The sequence below is a fragment of the Phyllobates terribilis genome, unplaced genomic scaffold, assembly GCF_046119375.1.
Source record: "Phyllobates terribilis strain yellow unplaced genomic scaffold, ASM4611937v1 Scaffold_1__5_contigs__length_1240528914, whole genome shotgun sequence".
NCBI classification, from domain to species: Eukaryota; Metazoa; Chordata; class Amphibia; order Anura; family Dendrobatidae; genus Phyllobates; species Phyllobates terribilis.
In genome coordinates this window covers 310,181,324-310,201,871 of record NW_027362761.1, presented here as the reverse complement: position 1 = coordinate 310,201,871, position 20,548 = coordinate 310,181,324, and the positions used below count along the sequence as shown (strand labels likewise).

General features: G+C 43.1%; 1 protein-coding gene across 1 annotated transcript in view; it reads left to right on the top strand.

The window, feature by feature from the left end:
• Positions 1-10,585: 10,585 nt before the first annotated feature.
• Positions 10,586-20,548, top strand: part of LOC141259076 (solute carrier family 2, facilitated glucose transporter member 11-like) — a 33,523-nt gene continuing 23,560 nt past the window's right edge. Inside the window, exons 1-2 of the mRNA XM_073674551.1 lie at positions 10,586-10,609; positions 12,523-12,621. Coding sequence (XP_073530652.1) covers positions 10,586-10,609; positions 12,523-12,621 — 123 coding nt within the window. The remainder of the gene's footprint in view (positions 10,610-12,522; positions 12,622-20,548) is intronic.

Sequence of the window (20,548 nt, the reverse complement as noted above, 5' to 3'; positions counted from 1 at the left end):
GAAGATAATGGAGGAGAGACCCTGGTGGACCCATCTAGGCTTGCGTTCTTCCATCAAGTCGCCATGGCTCCAGATCGACCCAAAGACTGTTAAAAAAAAATAAATAAAAGAATAAGAAAAGTACTTAATAAAAAAAACAAAGATTGAAAGATCAAATGAAAGTAAACCGGACAGCTGATACATGCTGCACAATCCATGGACAGTATATATCAAACACTGGATAAATGATCTCAGACAGGCATGTTCGACTCTGAAATGCTGCAGCGTTTCAGAAAAAACATACTTTAACCCCTTCATCCCAGGTGATTTTTCGTTTTAGTTTTTTCCTTCTCTTCTTTCAAGAGCCATGACTTTTTTATTTTTTTGTCCACATAGCTCTACTTGGAGGACTCCAGGTGCGTTGAAATTGCAATGAAAGTGCAATTTAAATTTTTTTTTCTTTTGGTGGGGGAGGGGGGTAATTACCATGTTCACTATGCGGTAAAATGACCTCCAGGTCAGTACAATTAAGCAGATAAAAATTATTGCACCCCAGTAAAAAGTTCAGACTTCTAGGACTGCCATGAATACGAAGACCGAAAAGGATTCTGTAATGCTTGGTTAGAATGGAGCAGTGGCAACATATCTGTGGACTGTTGGAGATGCATAGCAGTCTTCTCTTTCTGGTAGTACTATAGTCCTGTTCCTATGGATAGGTGCTAACTTTTAACCCCTTGACAACCTTTGATGTACCTATATGTCATTGATAGGAAGGGGTTCCCAACCCATGACGTACAGTTACATCATGGCAATTGTGAGTGACACCGGAGATGTGTACGCACATTCGCCGCCAGTAGCTTGGCTTACGTGATAGCTGAACCCCGGCTGTCACAGTCAGAAGCCGTGCCTGCCCCGCCTCCGACTGTTTAACCCCCTAATATTGATCGCAAAATTTGGAAGACTAGTAGAAGAAGGGGGCTCCCTCTCTCACACAATTGACACCCCTGCATTGTCATTATGGGCTGCTGATCATTGTTATGGCATCCCAAGCTCTGTTTTATGGCAACCCAACCATGCCAGGAGCGTGGTCTAAAAGGTGTTCTGTCAGTATAACACTGAAAGCTACAATGTGTTGTAGCGCTGGTGCGTTGCAATGCATTATATTAGTAATTAGAGTAATAAAAATAAATCAAAGTAAAAAAGTACAAAAAAGTTTGAAAAAATGTTAAAAATATTTAAAAAATATAACAAAATGAATAAAAAAAAAGAAAAAATATCATATCAATAAATAGGTACCCCATATTTATGTAAAAACAAAAATGAACAAAAAAAGTACACAGATTTGGCATCGCCACATCCGGACCGACCTATAAAACTTTCAGTTTTTTTTTCACTGTAAAAAAATAAATAAATAAAAAACATGGCAAAAAAACTATGCTTTTTCATCATTCTGCTGAACAAAAAGTGGAATAAAACGCGATCAAAAAGTCAAATGTAAATAAAAATTGTATTGCTGAAAAGGTCATATTGTCCTGTAAAAATCAAGCCGCGATACAGCTCAGACAGCATTGAAATAAAAAAGTTATAGCTCTCAGAATACAGCGATGCAAAAACAATTCTTTTTTCTATAGGATAGTTTTTGTTGTGTAAAAGCAGCAAAACATAAAAAAATTATATAAGAATAAAGCTGCGTTATCACTTTTACCACACAGTGAACGACATAAAAAAAAACAAAACAATTCATGTATTGCTGGTTTTTGCTCATTCTGCCTCCCAAAAATCTAAATAGAAAGCGATCAAAAAATGTAATGTGCCCAAAATGGTACCACTAAAAACGTCAACTCGTTCCACAAAAAAACAAGCCCTCACATGACTGTCGGCCGAAATATGGAAAAATGATAGCTCTTATAATATGACGATGTAAAAACTTATTTTTGACAAAAAAAGCGCATTTTTAGTGTATGATAGTAGCCAAACATAAAAAGCAAAGCAAGTCCCCACTCAGGTCCATCAACCTTCAATGGAAATAAAGGCGGCATTCACGTTACTGGTAGCACAAAGGCTACGGAAAAGTGCTATGTCTCCTTGCCCCCTGAAAGAAATCCAGCGAATTCTGCACTCCCAAATCGAAATGGCCCCCTACCTTCTGAGCCCCACAGTGTGCCTAAGCCAAATTTCAAGTCCACGTTTGTCATTTCTGTAGCGATGAGAGCCCGACTAATTTACAGTGTCCAAGTCTCCAGAAGTACGAGCTGGGCACAATGTATGGACACTACAATGTATGGGCACTACAATGACAGATTTGCAATTTTCACTCAGCAACATCCACTGCTTCTTGATTCTGGTAAACACCCATGGAGTCAAAATAGTCACTACACTTGTAAATAAATTCCCAGAGGGGTGTAATTTCCAAAATGGGGTCACTTGGGGGAAAGATTCTGCTCTTCAGGCAGCTATCTGTATTTAGAGTTTGCAAACTAATCTATGATAATTTGTTTTCCGAAAGTCAAATATCGCTCCTTCCATCGCGAGTCTCACCATGTGGCTAAGCAGTACTGTACAACCACATATGGAGTATTACCACGTTCAGCAGAAATTGTGTGACAAATTTTGATGCCGTTTTTACTCATTTCCCTATGTGAAAATGTAAAATCTGGGGCTAAAACTACATTTTTGTAAAAATGTAATTATTTTTTCTTCACTGTCCAATTGTATAAAATTCTGTGACACACCCATGATGTCAATATGGTCACTGCACCCTTAGATAAATTCATTGAGAGATATAGTTTGTAAAATGGGGTCACTTATGCGGTGAGTTCTGCTATTCTGGCACATCAGGGGCTCTGCCAAAGTGACATGGCACCTGCAAACCTTAACAAAAAATCTGCACTACAATATGGTGCTCTTCCCTTCTGAGCTTTGCACTCTGCCTCAAAAGTAGTTTTTGACCACATATGGGGTATTGGCGTGTTCAGGAGAAATTTCGTAAAAATTGTACCATTCATTTTCTCCTATTAACTCTTTTGAAAACTTGGGGCCACAGCAACATTTTAGAAGAAAAAATGGTAATTTTCCATTGACTCAGCCCAATGTTATACAATTCTGTGAATCGCTTGAGGATTAAAAATGCTCACTACACCCCTAGATCAATTCCTCAAGAGATGTACAGTACAGACCAAAAGTTTGGACACACCTTCTCATTTAACCCTTTCGCAACCTTGGGATTTGTCGTTTTTGCATTTTCGTTTTTTGCTCCCCTTGTTCCCAGAGCCATAGCGTTTTTATTTTTTGGTCAATATGGCCATGTGAGGGCTTATTTTTTGCGGGACGAGTTGTACTTTTCAACGCCATTACTAGTTTTACCATATCGTGTACGGGAATACGGGAAAAAAATTCCAAGTGCGGTGAAATTGCAAAAAAAATGCAATACCACAGTTGTTTTTTTTTTTGTTGTTTTTTTTACCACGTTCACTGAATGATAAAACTGACCTGCCATTCTTATTCTCCAGGTCATTACGAGTTCATAGATACCAAACATGTATAGGTTCTTTTTTATTTAAGTCGTGAAAAAAAAATCCAAAATTTGGTAAAAAAAAAAAAAATAGCGCCATTTTCCGAGACCCGTAGCGTCTCCATTTTTTGGGATCTGGGGCTGGGTGAGGGCTTATTTTTTGCGCGCCGGGCTGACATTTTTATTGATAACATTTTGGGGTAGATCCGATGTTTTGATCGCCCGTTATTGCATTTTATTGCAATTTTGCGGCGACCAAAAAACGTAATTCTGGCGTTTAGAATTTTTTTATATTTTTAAAAACTTTTTTTTTTTCACTTTTTGCTTGCTTCTATAGTCTCCATAGGAGACTAGAAGCAGCAACTGTCCGATCGCCTCTGCTACATACAGGGGATCAGCAGATCCCCTGTATGCAGCAGAAATGGTCCTGTGCTATGAGCACCGACCACTAGGTGGCGCTCATAGCGACCAGCTCATGACAACCGCAGGCGTCTGCTGCAGACCCTGGGTTGTCATGCCTGGTTGTCATGCCTGCCCATCGGTGACCCGCGATCACGTGACGGGGGTCACCGATGGGCGGGGCTTAGGACGCGCTTCCCGGAAGCGCACGTTAAATGCCGCTGTCGGAGATTGACAGCGGTATTTAACATGTTAACAGCCGCGGGTGGATCGCGATTCCACCCGCGGCTGTAGCGGGCACATGTCAGCTGTAATAATCAGCTGACATGTGCTCGGTTCAGTGTGGGCTCACCGCCGGAGCCCTCACTGAACAGGGGGATTACAGCCTGTGCATACTAATACGTCACAGGCTGTAAAGGGGTTTAAGATTTTTCTGTATTTTCATGACTATGAAAATTGTACATTCACACTGAAGGCATCAAAACTATGAATTAACACATGTGGAATTATATACTTAACAAAAAAGTGTGAAACAACTGAAAATATGTCTTATATTCTAGGTTCTTCAAAGTAGCCACCTTTTGCTTTGATGACTGCTTTGCACACTCTTGGCATTCTCTTGATGAGCTTCAAGAGTAAGTCTTGAAGAAATGAGAAGGTGTGTCCAAACTTTTGGTCTGTACTGTAGTTTCCAAAATCGGACCACTTGTGGGGGTTTCTACTGTGTTGGAATGTTAGGGGCTCTTCAAATGTGACATCCAGGGGTGGATTAAGAGTAGCAAGGGCCCCGGGCAGTTTAGACGGCATGGGCCCCCCCACACACACACACACACACACCTGATGTATCACATGACTTGTCACATGATCCCCCTTTGATAGATCATGTGATAGTTCACGTGAAATTAATTCTGCACAATATTAACGTATTAATTATAATTATTTTTTTATATTAATTGTATGACTTAATATTGAGCACAATTAAGTATGCGGACATCCCCCTATGTATGTAGGGTCTCATACTGTATAATATGAGCTTTCACATAATCCTCCTATACACAGCCGGAGGACGCACGGCGCCCCCCCCCCAGATACAGCCGGAGGACACACGGTGTCCCCCCCAGATACAGCCGGAGGACGCACGGTGCCCCCCCCCCAGATACAGCCGGAGGACGCACGGTGCCCCCCCCCAGATACAGCCGGAGGACGCACGGTGCCCCCCCCCCAGATACAGCCGGAGGATGCACGGCGCCCCCCCCCAGATACAGCAGGAGGCCGCACACACACAAACAAACATATACAAAGACAAATACATACACGCATAGGCTGCGTGCCCACTGTGCGTTTTTCAAGCGTTTTTGCCACGGAATTTCCGCAGCGAAAACGCTGAAAAAACACTTGGTAATACAAGCCCCATGTTCCCCAATGATAATCCGCATGTGTTGTGCACATGCTGCGGAAATTTCCAATGCGGATTATCATTGCAGAAAAATACGCAGCATGTCCATTAATTTTGCGGACACGCAGCGTAATTGCCGCCATTGACTTGCATTGAATCGCTTAATATCCGCATGACTACATGTGCACACGCGGATATGAAGCGATTCAATGTGCGGATGGTACCCGGGTTTTGAGAAGAGGAGGCTCTCATCCAGACTCGGGTACCATAGTACCTGTAAAAAAAAGAATTTAAAATAAAAAAAATAAAGATTATACTTACCTTCCGATGGCCCCTGGTCTCCTCAGCGATACGTCCGGTCTGTTGTATGCGTTGCGGTGGTATGAAAGCACCTGCCATGACGTCATGTAGTCATGTGACAGGTCACACGACAGCTGATATCGGCTGTCGCATGACCTGTCACATGACTAAATGACGTCATGAAAGGTCCTTTCACACCACCGTGAGCCGCTCAACACACCGGACGCATTGCTGAGGAGACCGGGGGCCATCAGAAGGTAAGTATAATCTTTAATTTTTACCATTCTTATTCTTTTTTTTTTAACTATTACTTGGTCACACTATATATGCCGGTTGCATGGATTTATATAGTGTGACCAAGTTGTCAAGCACTTTTCCAAGTGATGCTAAAATCGCTTGGAAAAGTGCTTGATAACCCGCATGCGGAAATGCATGCAAAAACGCTTCACAAACGCTTCTACCTGGTGGGAAAAACGCATGTAAAATCTGCATGCGTTTTTCCTGCCAGGGAGAAGCGGAAAAAATATGCAGCATTTCTGCATCGTGGGCACATAGCCATAAACACATTTGAAACACAAAAATACATATAAAACAGACATATCACACAATGATATCTGCACACACTGACACATCACTCACCGTCCCCTGCTCGGCTCCAGTCGTCCAGCTCCTCTATGGTGGTAAGAAGCAGTGCAGGGCACACTGCATGACGTCACGCTAGCAGACACTGCCGCGCACAGGGCCGTGTCTTCTAGCTGTGATGCGGCCAGGCCAGCACACGTGCGCACGCACGATATGCAAATATGCGCACGCACGATATGCAGATATGCGCACACATGCACACGGTACGCAGATATGCGCACAGACACATGCATACGTACATATCTTATAAACACATAAAACTGTCCTGTCCAGCAGCTCCTCATGCATGTCTCAGTGCAGGGCCGCCGGCATGTCACAGACATGGCCCTGGACCATCAGAGGGGCCCACTCGCCGTTGGGGCCTGGGCTTCTTCTACAGCATCTGTGTAGGACCTCTGGCGCTGCTTGATTGCCGGCACTTCACCTGACATGGCCGTGCGCTGTGCGGTTGTGTCTGGTAGTAATGGCGCGGCAGGGGCAATACACAAGCACAATTATAGGCGCAGTGTCATTAATACCAGACACAGCCGCACAGCTCACGGCCATGTCAGGTGAAGTGCCAGCGGTCCTGCACAGGGGAAGCAGCCTGGGCCACGACAGCGAGTGAGCCCCTCTTATGGTCCACAAATACATAGATATAGATATATACACACACACATATACATACTATATATATATATATATATATATATATATATATATATATATATATATATATATATATATATATACAGTGCCTACAAGTAGTATTCAACCCCCTGCAGATTTAGCTGGTTTGATAAGATGCAAATAAGTTAGAGCCTTCAAACTGCAAACGAGAGTAGGTTTTATGAACAGAAGCATAATTCTTACAAACCAAAAAGTTATGTTGCTCAGTTGAATTTTATTAAATTTTAAACATAAAAGTGTGGGTCAATTATTATACAACCCCTATGTTTAATATTTTGTGGAATAACCCTTGTTTGCAATTACAGCTAATAATCGTCTTTTATAAGACCTGATCAGGCCGGCACAGGTCTGTGGAGTTATCTTGGCCCACTCCTCCATGCAGATCTTCTCCAAGTTATCTAGGTTCTTTGGGTGTCTCATGTGGACTTTATTCTTGAGCTCCTTCCACAAGTTTTCAATTGGGTTAATGTCAGGAGACTGACTAGGCCACTCCAACACCTTGACTTTTTCCCTATTGAACCAGGCCTTGGTTTTCTTGGCTGTGTGCTTTGGGTCGTTGTCTTGTTGGAAGATGAAATTACGACCCATCTTAAGATCCTTGATGGAGGAGCGGAGGTTCTTGGCCAAAATCTCCAGATAGGCCGTGCTATCCATCTTCCCATGGATGCGGACCAGATGGCCAGGCCCCTTGGCAGAGAAACAGCCCCACAGCATGATGCTGCCACCACCATGCTTGACTGTAGGGATGGTATTCTTGGGGTCGTATGCAGTGCCATCCAGATTCCAAACGTCACGTGTGTGGTTGGCACCAAAGATCTCGATCTTGGTCTCATCAGACCATGGAACCTTGAACCAGTCTGTCTCAGAGTCCTCCAAGTGATCATGAGCAAACTGTAGACGAGCCTTGACATGACGTTTTGAAAGTAAAGGTACCTTACGGGCTCGTCTGGAACGGAGACCATTGCGGTGGAGTACGTTACTTATGGTATTGACTGAAACCAATGTCCCCACTGCCATGAGATCTTCCCGGAGCTCCTTCCTTGTTGTCCTTGGGTTAGCCTTGACTCTTCAGACAAGCCTGGCCTCGGCACGGGAGGACACTTTCAAAGGCTGTCCTGGCCGTGGAAGGCTAACAGTAGTTCCATAAGCCTTCCACTTACGGATGATGCTCCCAACAGTGGAGACAGGTAGGCCCAACTCCTTGGAAAGGGTTTTGTACCCCTTGCCAGCCTTGTGACCCTCCACGATCTTGTCTCTGATGGCCTTGGAATGCTCCTTTGTCTTTCCCATGTTGACCATGTCTGAGTGCTGTTCACAAGTTTGGGGAGGGTCTTAAATAGTCAGAAAAGGCTGGCAAAAGAGATCTTTAATCCACACATGTGAAGCTCATTATTCTTGGTGCCTGAACTACTTCTTAATACTTTAGGGGGACCAAACAGAATTCTTGTGGTTTGAGGGGTTGAATAATAAATGACACTCTGAATTAACTTTTTACGTTTTAAAAAAAAAAAAAAAAAAAAAAACCAAAAACAAAATTTGCTGCAGTGCATTTCCCACTTCCAGGCTGATCTACAGTACAAATGTCACAATGCCAAGTTAATTCCGCATTTGTCAACCAGCTAAATCTGCAGGGGGTTGAATACTACTTGTAGGCACTGTATATATATATATAACACACACACACTGCACATGGACTTACCCTTTCTGTACATGATGCAGGTTCTTCCATCTTCTCTGTGGGGCAGCCTCCCCTCCTCTTGAGGTCCTACTGCAGAGCTCTGGTGTAATAGCAGGGCAGGAGGGGGAGAGCGGAGAGGTAACATTCAGACCCGGGTAGCGGGCAGGGAGAGCAGTGGCCATACTGTAAGATGGCTCTGTGCTCTGCTGGAGGCCGGAGCAGGTGGGCGGAGCCTCCTCTCCTGCACTTACACAGTCAGCAGCTGGTGAGTCATCCTCGCAGCGTCGCCGGACACAGCAGAGCAGATTCCATCTTCCGACTCCCGGGCCCTCCTGTCACACATTATAATGAGGTCAATCCGGCCACAGGCTCCTGGGAGCCCCGGGCCCCATGGCAGCCCAGGGCCCCGGGCGGTAGCCCGGATTGACCTCATTATAATCCGCCTATGGTGACATCGCATCTGTAATCTATTCCAGGTAAAATTGCACTCCATAATTCAATTGGCATTCCTTCGCTGCTGTGCGTCCAAACAGTAGTTTTCCACCACATATGGGGTATCGTTGTACTCAGGAGAAATTGCAGAACAAATTGTATGGTCCATTTTCTCATGTCACCCTTGTGAAAATGAAAAATTTGGGGCTGTAGCAACATTTTGTGGGAAGAACAACGGATCAACATTATAAAATTCTGTGACGAGCCTGTGGGTTGAAGGTGCTCACCACACCTCTAGATCAGTTCCTTGAGGGGAGTAGTTTCCAAATTTGGGTCACTTGTAGGGAATTTCCACTGCTTAGGCACATCAGGGGCTCTACAGATGCAACATGGCGTCCGCTATCCATTCGAGCCAATTTTGCATTCCAAAAGTCAAATGGTGCTCCTTCCCTTCTGAGCCCTGTCATGCGCCCAAACAGTAATTTTCCACCACATACGGAATATAAGTGTACTCAGGAAAAACCGCACAACAAATTGTATGGTCCATTTTCTCCTGTTATCCTTTTGAACATGCAAAATTTGGAGTTAAAGCAATATTTTGTGGGAAAAAGTAGAATTTTTTTTTTTTTCTTCAACATTGCTTTAATTTCTGTAAGCCCCTAAAGGGTTAATAAACTTCTTGAATGTGGATTTGAGTACTTTGAGGAGTGTAGTTTTTAAAATTGTATCACTTTTGAGTATTTTATGTCACATAGGCCCCTCAAAGTTACTTCAAATGGTCCCTAAAAAAATTGGTTTTGTAAATTTTGTTGGAAATTGCTTTTAACCCATCTGCCTAATAAAAAAAATATGCTTCAAAAATGATGCTGATGTAAAGTAGATGTGTGGTAAATGGTTATTTATTAACTATCTGGTTTAAGGGCATAAAAATTCAAAGTTTGAAAATTGCAAAAAGTTGTCAAATTTTTGATATTTTCATACATAATCGCAAATCATATTGACCTAAATTTACCACTACCATGAAGTACAATATGTCACGAAAAAAACAATATCAGAATCACTGGGATCTGTTGAAGCGTTTCAGAGTTATTACCACATAAAATGACACTGGTCAGAATTGAAAAAATTGGCCTGGTCAGGAAGGTGAAAACAGGCTTGGGGGTGAAAGGTTAATGTTGGGAATAATCTTTTAACTAGCTACTAACTCAGAGTAAAACAATATTTTAAAATAAAAAATATATTAAAATGTATATGTTCATAAAGGCAGAACTATCACTGAAATATATCTTAAACAAAAATTTAGCAGGTCTCATATAAAATATATATAATGTACAGTACTTGTCTGACAGTCCTACTTTAGCTTGCATACATTAAAAATATGTGGCACCTGATGAAACTGCAAGTCATGTAAAAAATAACAAATCTCGTTCCGAATCTTAGACTGAAATATCTAATCCAGAGGTCACAATAACTTACAGCATGTAAAAATTTAACTTCAACTTCTTGACCAGCAACTTCTTTTAAAGCCTGCAGTACTCAGAGACAAGACATGGAAAAGAGCTCCCGAAATCCTTCCATAATGTCATCATGGATGAAGGAATTGGTAAGTATTCATTCTCATTAGAAAGCAGTAGAACTGATGTAAAGCTACAGGGCACAACTGCCGGCAAAACGTCATTTATTAATGACGAGATTAGACAGGTGGCATCGCTATTACTGTAGATGATTGGAAAGATTTATCAAGACTGAAGTAAAAGGAAGGGTGAATCATTTGATGACATAACCATTCAGGTTTCAGTTTTAGGGCTCATTCACTCCAGCAGATTATATGTACGTGTGCTGTCAGTGTTATAATTTGATAGCACATAGACAGCAAACTCATGGTATTCAATAGGGCTGTTCAGATGACAGTTCTGTAAAAAACGGATGGTACATGGATTAAAATAGCCATTTTTTTTCTGGATGAAAATCTGAGGATTTTTTATATCCTCACCTAAATCTATCTGGTCTTAATTTAAGGAAAAGGCTGCCATTGTCTTTTGTGCGATTTAGCCTATGTTCACACATTGCGTTTTTTCAGTGTTTTTTAATGCAAATTTTCTGCTGCGTTTTACAGTACCAGCAAAGTCTACAAGATTCCAGAAATCTCATGCACACACCTTGGTTTTTGTTTGATCAGTATTTTGTGCTTTGCATGTTTTTTTGCATAATAGAGCATGTCCCTTCTTTCAGCTTTTTTCACCCACTGGAAGTAATAGGTGGTGAAAAAACGCCTAATGTGAACATAGCTATCAGGTTTTGCTGCGTTTTTAGTGAAAAAAGCAAGTAGAGCAGTATGCGAAACTCATTTATTTTTTTGATTTTACCATCTAGTCTTGGTCACCCGAGATAGCAGTTTGGATTAGTACAGTTTATTTAAATTAGTGATGTGTGTAAACATTGGCTGAGCTAGGTGTGAGATTGAACAATACCTGTGGCCTACTGACTTGTGAAATTGATCAATGCCCTGAGCAATTCAATGGCAGACCATAGTGTGAAAATAAATGGTGTCCTACAAACTCAATGAACTGCCAGTGTCATAGTTAAACTATTCCTGAACAATTCACCTCCCCCCACTGTTACATTTGTAATTATGGTTAATATGGTTTCACATATATAGAACCTAAAATAGACACATCAACCAAAGGATATATGATTTCACATATGTTTTGCATTTGTGACCTGTGTTCATGCTTCTGTGGTGGAAGCAAAGCTGAACTTTGGGATCCTGAAAAACACAGCAAAAATGCACCAAAAACGCAGCAAAAATGCAACAAAAAAACAAGGAAATAACCAAGCATAATCCTGAACAAACCTTCCTGGCAAGAGATTAGGTTTTGCTGCAGAAAAAAAATGCTGAAAAAACACAATGTGTGAACATAGACTTGCTCATGCTTATGCCAGATTTAAATGAGCATATGAAAAATGGTCTGATTTTTTATACAAAAACGTTGGATGCAATATGAATGATCCTTATGGGAACTGATTTTTTTTTTGCACACCCATAGACTGGAACGGGCGAATATCATCTGAAATACAGATTTTTTTCACAGGGATACTTGCTCATCTGAACGAGCCCTAATAGTCCCCATGCACATAAAAAAAGTCATCCAGACATGCTAATTTTAGTGAGGCTAAACCTCCATGTAATATACATGGTAGCCTCCTAAATTTTTCCTAACATCAATGGCTGAGACTTGTTTAATTTTAACACTAGAAGTTTTTTGTTTTCCTGGGTAAGAAGTCACAGGCAAAGGTGTTTGGTAGCGGCCTACTCCCCTCTCTACAACCAAAACGTAGGAACAAGGGTCGAACAGCACAGAGATAGTGGTCTTCTTTTCAGAGAATGACAATGTCATTGCTTGGCTATTAATGTATGAAGTATTATGTCTTATGTAAATATACATTTATCCTTATGCCTGTTCATAAACCACATCAACATAATAATAATATTTTACTTATTATTGTGTTTTTTAGGTACAATATCGCGGGCTATTCATGCTGATCTTTGTATTGGGAATTGGAGGAACTTTTCAGTATGGATTTCAAATATCCATCATGAACTCTCCTTCTCAGGTCAGTATGTAACTCCGCTTCATCACTGAGAATGACTGTTTGAATCACTTGAACTGTGGATGCATCTAGCTTTTCAGCTTGAGGAGAGCTAAGAAAATGCAAAACACTCTACCTGTAGAAAGGAGAATTCCATAAAGTAATAAAAAATATATTTAATCTTTCAGCAATGTTGTAATTTTAAAGTTACATCATGCTGATGTTTCCAGTTCCAAATTTTGATGCAGATATTGAATTAAAGTTTTACCCATTGCATGGAAAAGATGCACCTATTTCATGATGCACATGGTTGGTGGGAAGGGTCTCCAACTCTACCAGATACAGTGCCATCTATTTCAACCAGTCCTTTGACAAGTATTGCCTTGTATTTCCAACCCAAAGGGGCTATTTCACTACTGTAATTTAATGCAATTGGTATCTTTCCCATTGGGACATTTAGGAATTTTATACACCTGTTATAAGATGGGAGACACAAACGTAACATTTTATTTCTAAATGTATATGACATGGTGCATCTAGGATCATTGCTACCATCAAATTGAATATTGCATTGAATGTTATTCAACAGTTGCAACATTTGTCAGTTTGAAGATATTTGTAATAATATTTGTCATCTGCTCTGGCTACAATGCTATCACTGAAAGTCTAACACATATACACATGGTGAAAAAACTGTTGGTACCCTTATGTTAAAGTAAGAAAAACTCACAATGGTCACTGAAGTAACCTGAAACTGACAAAAGTTTTACCACCTTTACCACCTTGAACATATGAGTACGTCCAAGGTGATATCCCTGCACTCCATGCGGACTCCGGCGCTGAGTCTGCATGTTACCGGGCACATGACAGCTGATCTGATCAGCTTCAGCTGTCATGTGCCCCTTACAGCCGCTGGTGTGATCGCGATCCACCCGTGGCTGTTAACATGTTAAATGCAGCTGTCAATCTCTGAAGGACATCACTAGTCCCGCCCAATGGCACCCGTGTCACATGACCGCGGCTCACAGATGGGTTGGCATTACAACCAGGGGTCTGTAGGAGACCCCTGCGGATGTCATTGCCGGGATGCTATGAGCGCCACCCAGCGGTCAGCGCTCATAGAAATGATCATTTTAGCTACACACAGCAGGGCTGAAGCCCTGTGTAGCACAGGCGATCAGATGATCGCAGCTTCTAGTCTCCCATGGAGACTATTTAAACAAGTAAAACAAAAAAAAATTAAAAATTAAAAAAATATAAAAGTTCAAATCACCCCCCTTTCACCCCATTCAAAATAAAACAATAAAAAAATCAAAATACACATATCTGGTATCGCCGCATTCAGAATTTCCCGATCTATCAATATATAAAAAGAATTAATCCGATCGGTAAACAGCGTAACGAGAAAAAAAATCAAAACGCCAGACTTACGTTTCTTTGGTTGCCACAACAATGTAATAAACTGCAATAACAGGCGATCAAAAGATCGTATCTACCCCAAAATGGTATCAATAAAAAAGTCAGCTCGGCTCGCAAAATATAAGCCCTCACCTGCTCGTTAGTATGCATCTAAAAAGGAGTGATCACACCTTGGAGAGCTGTTGCACCAAGTGGACTGACATGAATCATGGCTCCAACATGAGAGATGTCAATTGAAACATAGGAGAGGATTATCAAACTCTTAAAAGAAGGTAAATCATCATGCAATGTTGCAAAAGATGTTGGTTGTTCACAGTCAGACATCTAAAATCTGGACCAAATACAAACAACATGGGAAGGTTGTTAAAGGCAAACATACTGGTAGACCAAGGAAGACATCAAAGCGTCAAGACCGGAAACTTAAAGCAATACGTCTCCAAAACAGGAAATGTACAAGAAAACAAATGAGAAACGAATGGGAGGAAACTGGAGTCAATGTCTGTGACCGAACTGTAAGAAACCGCCTAAAGGAAATGGGATTTACATACAGAAAAGCTAAACATAAGCCATCATTAACACCTAAACAGAAAAAAACAAGGTTACAATGGGCTAAGGAAAAGCAATCGTGGACTGTAGATGACTGGATGAAAGTCATATTCAGTGATGAATCGCGAATCTGCATTGGGCAAGGTGATGATGCTGGAACTTTTGTTTGGTGCCGTTCCAATGAGATTTATAAAGATGACTGCATGAAGAGAACATGCAAATTTCCACAGTCATTGATGATATGGAGCAGCATGTCAGGTAAAGGCACTGGGGAGATGGCTGTCATTACATCTTCAATAAATGCCCAAGTTTACATTGATATTTTGGACAGTTTTCTTATCCCATCAATTGAAAGGATGTTTGGGGATGATGACATCTGTTACGCTCGCGCCCGTACTGACTGGCGTGAGCATGATTAGTGATCCCACTGTACCATGATCTGAGGAGTGCCTGGAGGGGCGTAACTAAGCATCAACCCGATTCGACCAAGGTCGCACGGCGGCTTAGTCGACTTCGTGGACCAAGTAGGAACCGAGCAGAGGGACCAGGTGCGACTCCAGGTCAGACCCCAGTCACAGTAGTTGACCCACACCGGGGAATGCAGGAACAGGCAGGTTAGACTGGCATACAGGCAGGTAGGTATTGGCAAGTACGGCTGGTATGCAGACAGGTGGGTACTGGCAAGTACGGTTGGTATGCAGACAGGTGGGCACTGGCAAGCACAGCTGGTATGCAGACAGGTGGGCACTGGCAAGCACGGCTGGAGTGCAGACAGGGAGATACTAGCAGGTTGGAGCGCAGGCTGGATAGGGTCCAGTACAGACTAGGAGACAGGTACAGAGCCGCAGATGCGGTAGACAAGCAGAGTAAAGTGAAACTGCAGGAGCGGAGGACAAGGCAGAGCAGAGAGGAACTGCTGGTGCGGTGAGCAAGCAGAGTGGAGCGAAAACCGCAGGTGTGGTGGGCAAGGCAAAGCAGAGCGGAACCGCCGGAGCGGTGGTCAAGGCAGAGCAGAGAGAAACCGCCGGAGCAGTGGGCAAGTCAGAGCAGAGAGAAACCGCCGGAGCGGTGGGCAAGTCAGAGCAGAGAGAAACCGCAGGTGCGGTGGACAAGGCAGAGCAGAGCGGAACCGCCGGAGCGGTGGGTAAGTCAGAGCAGAGAGAAACCGCCGGAGCGGTGGGCAAGACAGAGTGGAGCGAAACCGCAGGTGCGGTGGACAAGGCAGAGCAGAGAGAAACCGCCGGAGCGGTGGGCAAGTCAGAGCAGAGAGAAGCCGCCGGAGCGGTGGGTAAGTCAGAGCAGAGAGAAACCGCCGGAGCGGTGGGCAAGTCAGAGCAGAGAGAAACCGCCGGAACGGTGGGCAAGACAGAGCGGAGCGAAACCGCAGGTGCGGTGGACAAGGCAGAGCAGACCGGAACCGCCGGAGTGGTGGGTAAGTCAGAGCAGAGAGAAACCGTCAGAGCGGTGGGCAAGACAGAACGGAGCGAAACCACAGGTGCGGTGGACAAGGCAGAGCAGAACAGGGCTGAAGGTGCAGGCAGAGAGGACAGGGCTCTGTTCACATGGAACAGACTGGAAAATGCAGGAAGATGGCTAGAACACAGGAGGTGGATATGGAGGAAGGGAAAGGGACAAGCAGAACCAGATACACACAAGGTACTTACTATGAAGTAGCGAGTGGACACAAAACTCACAAACAGAAGTACAGAGACAACGAGTTGGAGTTAGGTTCAGGTTCAGATACTGCAGGAAAAGGCAAGGTACGGACATAGAGACAAACAGGTAACAGGCTAGGATACAGTTCAGACAGGAACTGCTACTGCAATGAGATACAAGAACGAGCCTGGGTATCAGCCCCCAGAATGGCGGAACAGACTAGAAGTCAGAGATAACAGGCCGGGGTATGCAGCCCCCAGAGATGGCGGAAACGGACAAGAAGTCACAGATAACAGGTCTGGGTATGCAGCCCCCAGAGATGGCGGAAACAGACAAGAAGCAGAGCTGGACCTGGCAACTTCAGAGTCAAGCAGCACACTGAATGTTAGTGTTTCTCAGGCACCTCCTACTGCGTGGAGGGGGTTTAAATATCCAGAGACTCATAGCAATAGGCTGGAGACGCATTAGGGGTGAACCCACAGCAGCTATAAGAATCAGGAAGTAACCGGGTTGCCGCCCTAAGCAGACAGTCAAGAGACAAGCACACAGCATGAACTGGAGCAAGATTTGCAGGCTGGACTGACAGGTAAGATTGCGGTCTTGCATAGTGGGAGGTGGTGCACTATGCAATCACATTGCCAGGGATGTTACAACATCATTTTTCAAGATGATAATGCATCCTGTCATAGAGCAAAAACAGTGAAAACATTCCTTGAAAGAAGACACATTGTTAGAACCCTCCTGTTAGTTTTTTTCCATTTTGTGGTCACGTGACCTGCTGCCTAGGTGCTTTTTTGTCTGTTTGTCTTTTTGCTCCGCTACAACTTCTGCTAGGAGGTGTCCAAATTTTGTCCCAGTCCTTAGTACTTTTAGGGACCCCTCCCTTATATCTATAGGTCTGCGTTCAGACTAGCTGAGGACGAAGGCAGGTCTGTTCACAAGGAACAGGTTGCCCGCTGCATCGTAGGGAATCAGCTTAGTCCTATTGTAGGGACAGTTTTCCTATCTTTCCTTAGTTCTTGTAGCAGATCATAACAGTAAGTCCAGCCCAAAATCAAAAAAAAAAAAAAAAAAATCCTAAGGAACGAGATCGGAGATCAGCATGGTGTGTGTTCAGGAATTGGCTCAACGCCTACAGGGATGGTCTCTTGAGGTGGCCGAGCTCCAGCAACACGTGAGTAGCTGTCCTGGAGCGCATTCTGTTGAACCGAAGGTAGGACTGCCTGATTTTTTTTATGGTAAACAACAAGATTTTTTTTCCTTTAAAAATGCTTGTTTATTATATTTTCGTTTGAGACCCAGGTCCTCTGGGAATGAATCACAGCGCATTGGGTTTATCAAGTCACTTTTGCGCAAGGAACCACAGGGATGGGCCTTTTCTCGCCAACCTAATGATCAGTGTTTTAGATCAGTGGAAGATTTTTTTTCTGCTATGGGGTTGTTGTATGACGATCCTGATCGAGTCTCTTCTGCTGAGACACAACTGAGACGTTTAAAGCAGGGGTCAGGTGATGTTGAAAATTATTGTACACACTTCAGAAGGTGGTCTTCTGAAGTGAGATGGAATGATTCGGCGTTAAAATGTTTGTTTCTTGCTGGTCTAAGTGAAAGGGTTAAGGATCTGCTGATTGCTTTTCCTGCACCTGGAAACTTGCAAGAAGCCATGCAATTAACTATACGGGTGGACACGAGACTGCGTGCCAGGGTTAATGAGGAGAAAACTCCTGCTATGGCAGCTCCTAGTCATCAGATGGTCTGCTCGGATGACGGAGAACCGATGGAGATTGGGGCGATGTCACTCCGCTCTCAGGAAAAAGACCGCAGGTTTTCCAAGGGATTGTGTTTTTATTGTGGTAAATCTGACCATTTTCTTAAGAACTGTGAGCTTCTGTTAAACAAAGTTACGCCCGTATTGCTTGTTTAAACTCTAAGGGAGTATTTCTTTCAGGGAGTACCTCATTGCAGGAGGAGTTGATTGAATTTCAGGTTTTTGTGGATTGTGGTTCTACACTGAATGTGATTGATAAGGGATTTTTGGAAAAACTTAAATTGGAACCTAAACCTTTGTCATCTCGTATTCCTGTGGTTGCTGTTGAGAACACTCCTTTGAAATGTGTTACTCACAAGGTTTTTGAATTTCCCCTCACTATTAATGGTATTCACCAAGAGAATTTGGATTTAGTGGTATTAAATAATTTACCTTCTCCAGTACTGTTAGGTTTGCCTTGGTTAAAACTGCACAATCCTTTACTGGACTGGTCTACTAATGAGTTTAAATTTTGGAGTCCTAAGTGTTATGATAAATGTTGTAACGGTCGCATTGCTGCTGTGGAAAGAGGGGAATTACCTGTACCTATTCAGGATTTTTGGAAGGTTTTTTCAGAGGAGGAGTCGCAAATTCTACCTCCTCATAGGGACTATGATTGCACCATTGAGTTTGTTCCTGGAGCTACTCTTCCCAAGAGTCGCTTATTTAATCTTACTATCCCTGAAAGAAAAGCTTTGGAGGAATACATACAGACGAGCTTGACTGCTGGTCACATTAGACCTTCTAAGTCACCTGTGGCTGTTGGATTTTTTTTTGTAAAAAAAAAAGACGGCGGTTTACGTCCATGTCTGGACTTTCGCGAAATTAATAAAATTGCCGTACGCAATTCCTACCCACTGCCGTTAATTCCTGACTTGTTTAACCAGTTAGTGGGTGCCAAGTGGTTCTCTAAAATTGATCTCCGGGGGGCACACAATTTGTTGCGAATGAAGGAGGGTGATGAATGGAAGACTGCTTTTAACACTCCGGTGGGTCATTTTGAGAATCTGGTGATGCCTTTTGGTCTTACCAATGCACCAGCGTTTTTTTATCAGAACCTTATTAATGACATCCTGAGACCTTTGATTGGTAAGAATGTGGGGGTGTATTTGGATGACATTTTGATTTATTCGCCAGATCTGGAGTCTCATTGGCAGAGCGTACGTGAGGTATTGCAGTTATTAAGTGACAATTCACTTTTTGCTAAGCTGGAGAAATGCGAGTTCGCTGTGCAGAGAATTAGTTTTTTGGGCTACATTATCTCCAGCGAGGTCTTTGAGATGGACCCGGTGAAGGTTCAGGCTGTGCAGGAATGGCCTAGGCCTATTGGTTTAAAATCGATACAGAGATTTTTGGGTTTCGAAAATTATTACAGAAAATTCATTAAGAATTTTTCTATAATTGTTAAGTCACCAGGAAAGGTGCGAATACGGTCCAGTGGACTACTGAGGCCAATGAATCTTTTGTGTATCTCAAGGAGAGGTTCAGTTCTGCCCCCATCCTTATGCAGCCTGATGAGACCAAGCCTTTTTTGGTCGAGGTTGATGCTTCTTCGGTGGGGGTCGGTGCGGTTTTGTCTCAGGAGAACAAGGATGGGGTTCATCCCTGTGCTTTTTTTTCGAAAAAATTTTCTGAAACCGAACTTAATTACGATGTTGGTAATCGGGAATTGCTGGCTATCAAACTCGCATTTGAACATTGGCGTCATTTCTTGGAAGGTGCTAAATTTCCCATTCAGGTTTTCACTGATCATAAGAATCTGATCTATCTAGATGCTGCCAAGCGCTTGAATGCCCGTCAGGCTAGGTGGGCACTTTTTTTTAACTGGTTTAATTTTTCTGTTACTTACATCCCGGGTACTAAGAATGTTAAAGCTGATGCTTTATCTCGCAGCTTTTCTCCCATGGTTGGTACCGAGGAGGAGGAGAGCATTTTACAGGAAGGAGTTGTGATAGCTGCATTGGATTCCGTTTTGGAAGATGGGATTCTGAAAGCCCAGGAGGATGCCCCTTCTAACACTCCCCATGGGAGGTTGTTTGTACCTAGAACCTTTAGGAGAGAGTTGTTTGTGGACTATCATGAGTCTCGGTTGGCAGGTCATCCAGGAATTTCTGAGACTAAGAGACTGGTAGGTCGCAGTTTTTGGTGGCCTGGGTGGCAGAAGGAAATCATTAAATGGGTGCGTCAATGTACGGTGTGTGCTAGATCAAAGGCTTCACATGCTCCTGCTGCGGGGCTGCTTTGCCCTCTGTAGGTTCCTAGTGCACCTTGGACGCATCTTGCAATGGATTTTATTACTGACCTTCCTGTGTCCGAGGGTTTCACTGTCATCTGGGTGGTCGTGGACCGTTTTAGCAAGATGTGTCACTTGGTTCCTTTCATTAAACTACCCTGCGCTAAGACACTCGCTAAGGCTTTTGTCAAGGAAATTGTCAGACTCCATGGCGTTCCCACCGACATGGTTTCTGATAGGGGACCTCAGTTTGTGGCTCGGTTTTGGTGTGCCTTTTGTGACAGGTTGGA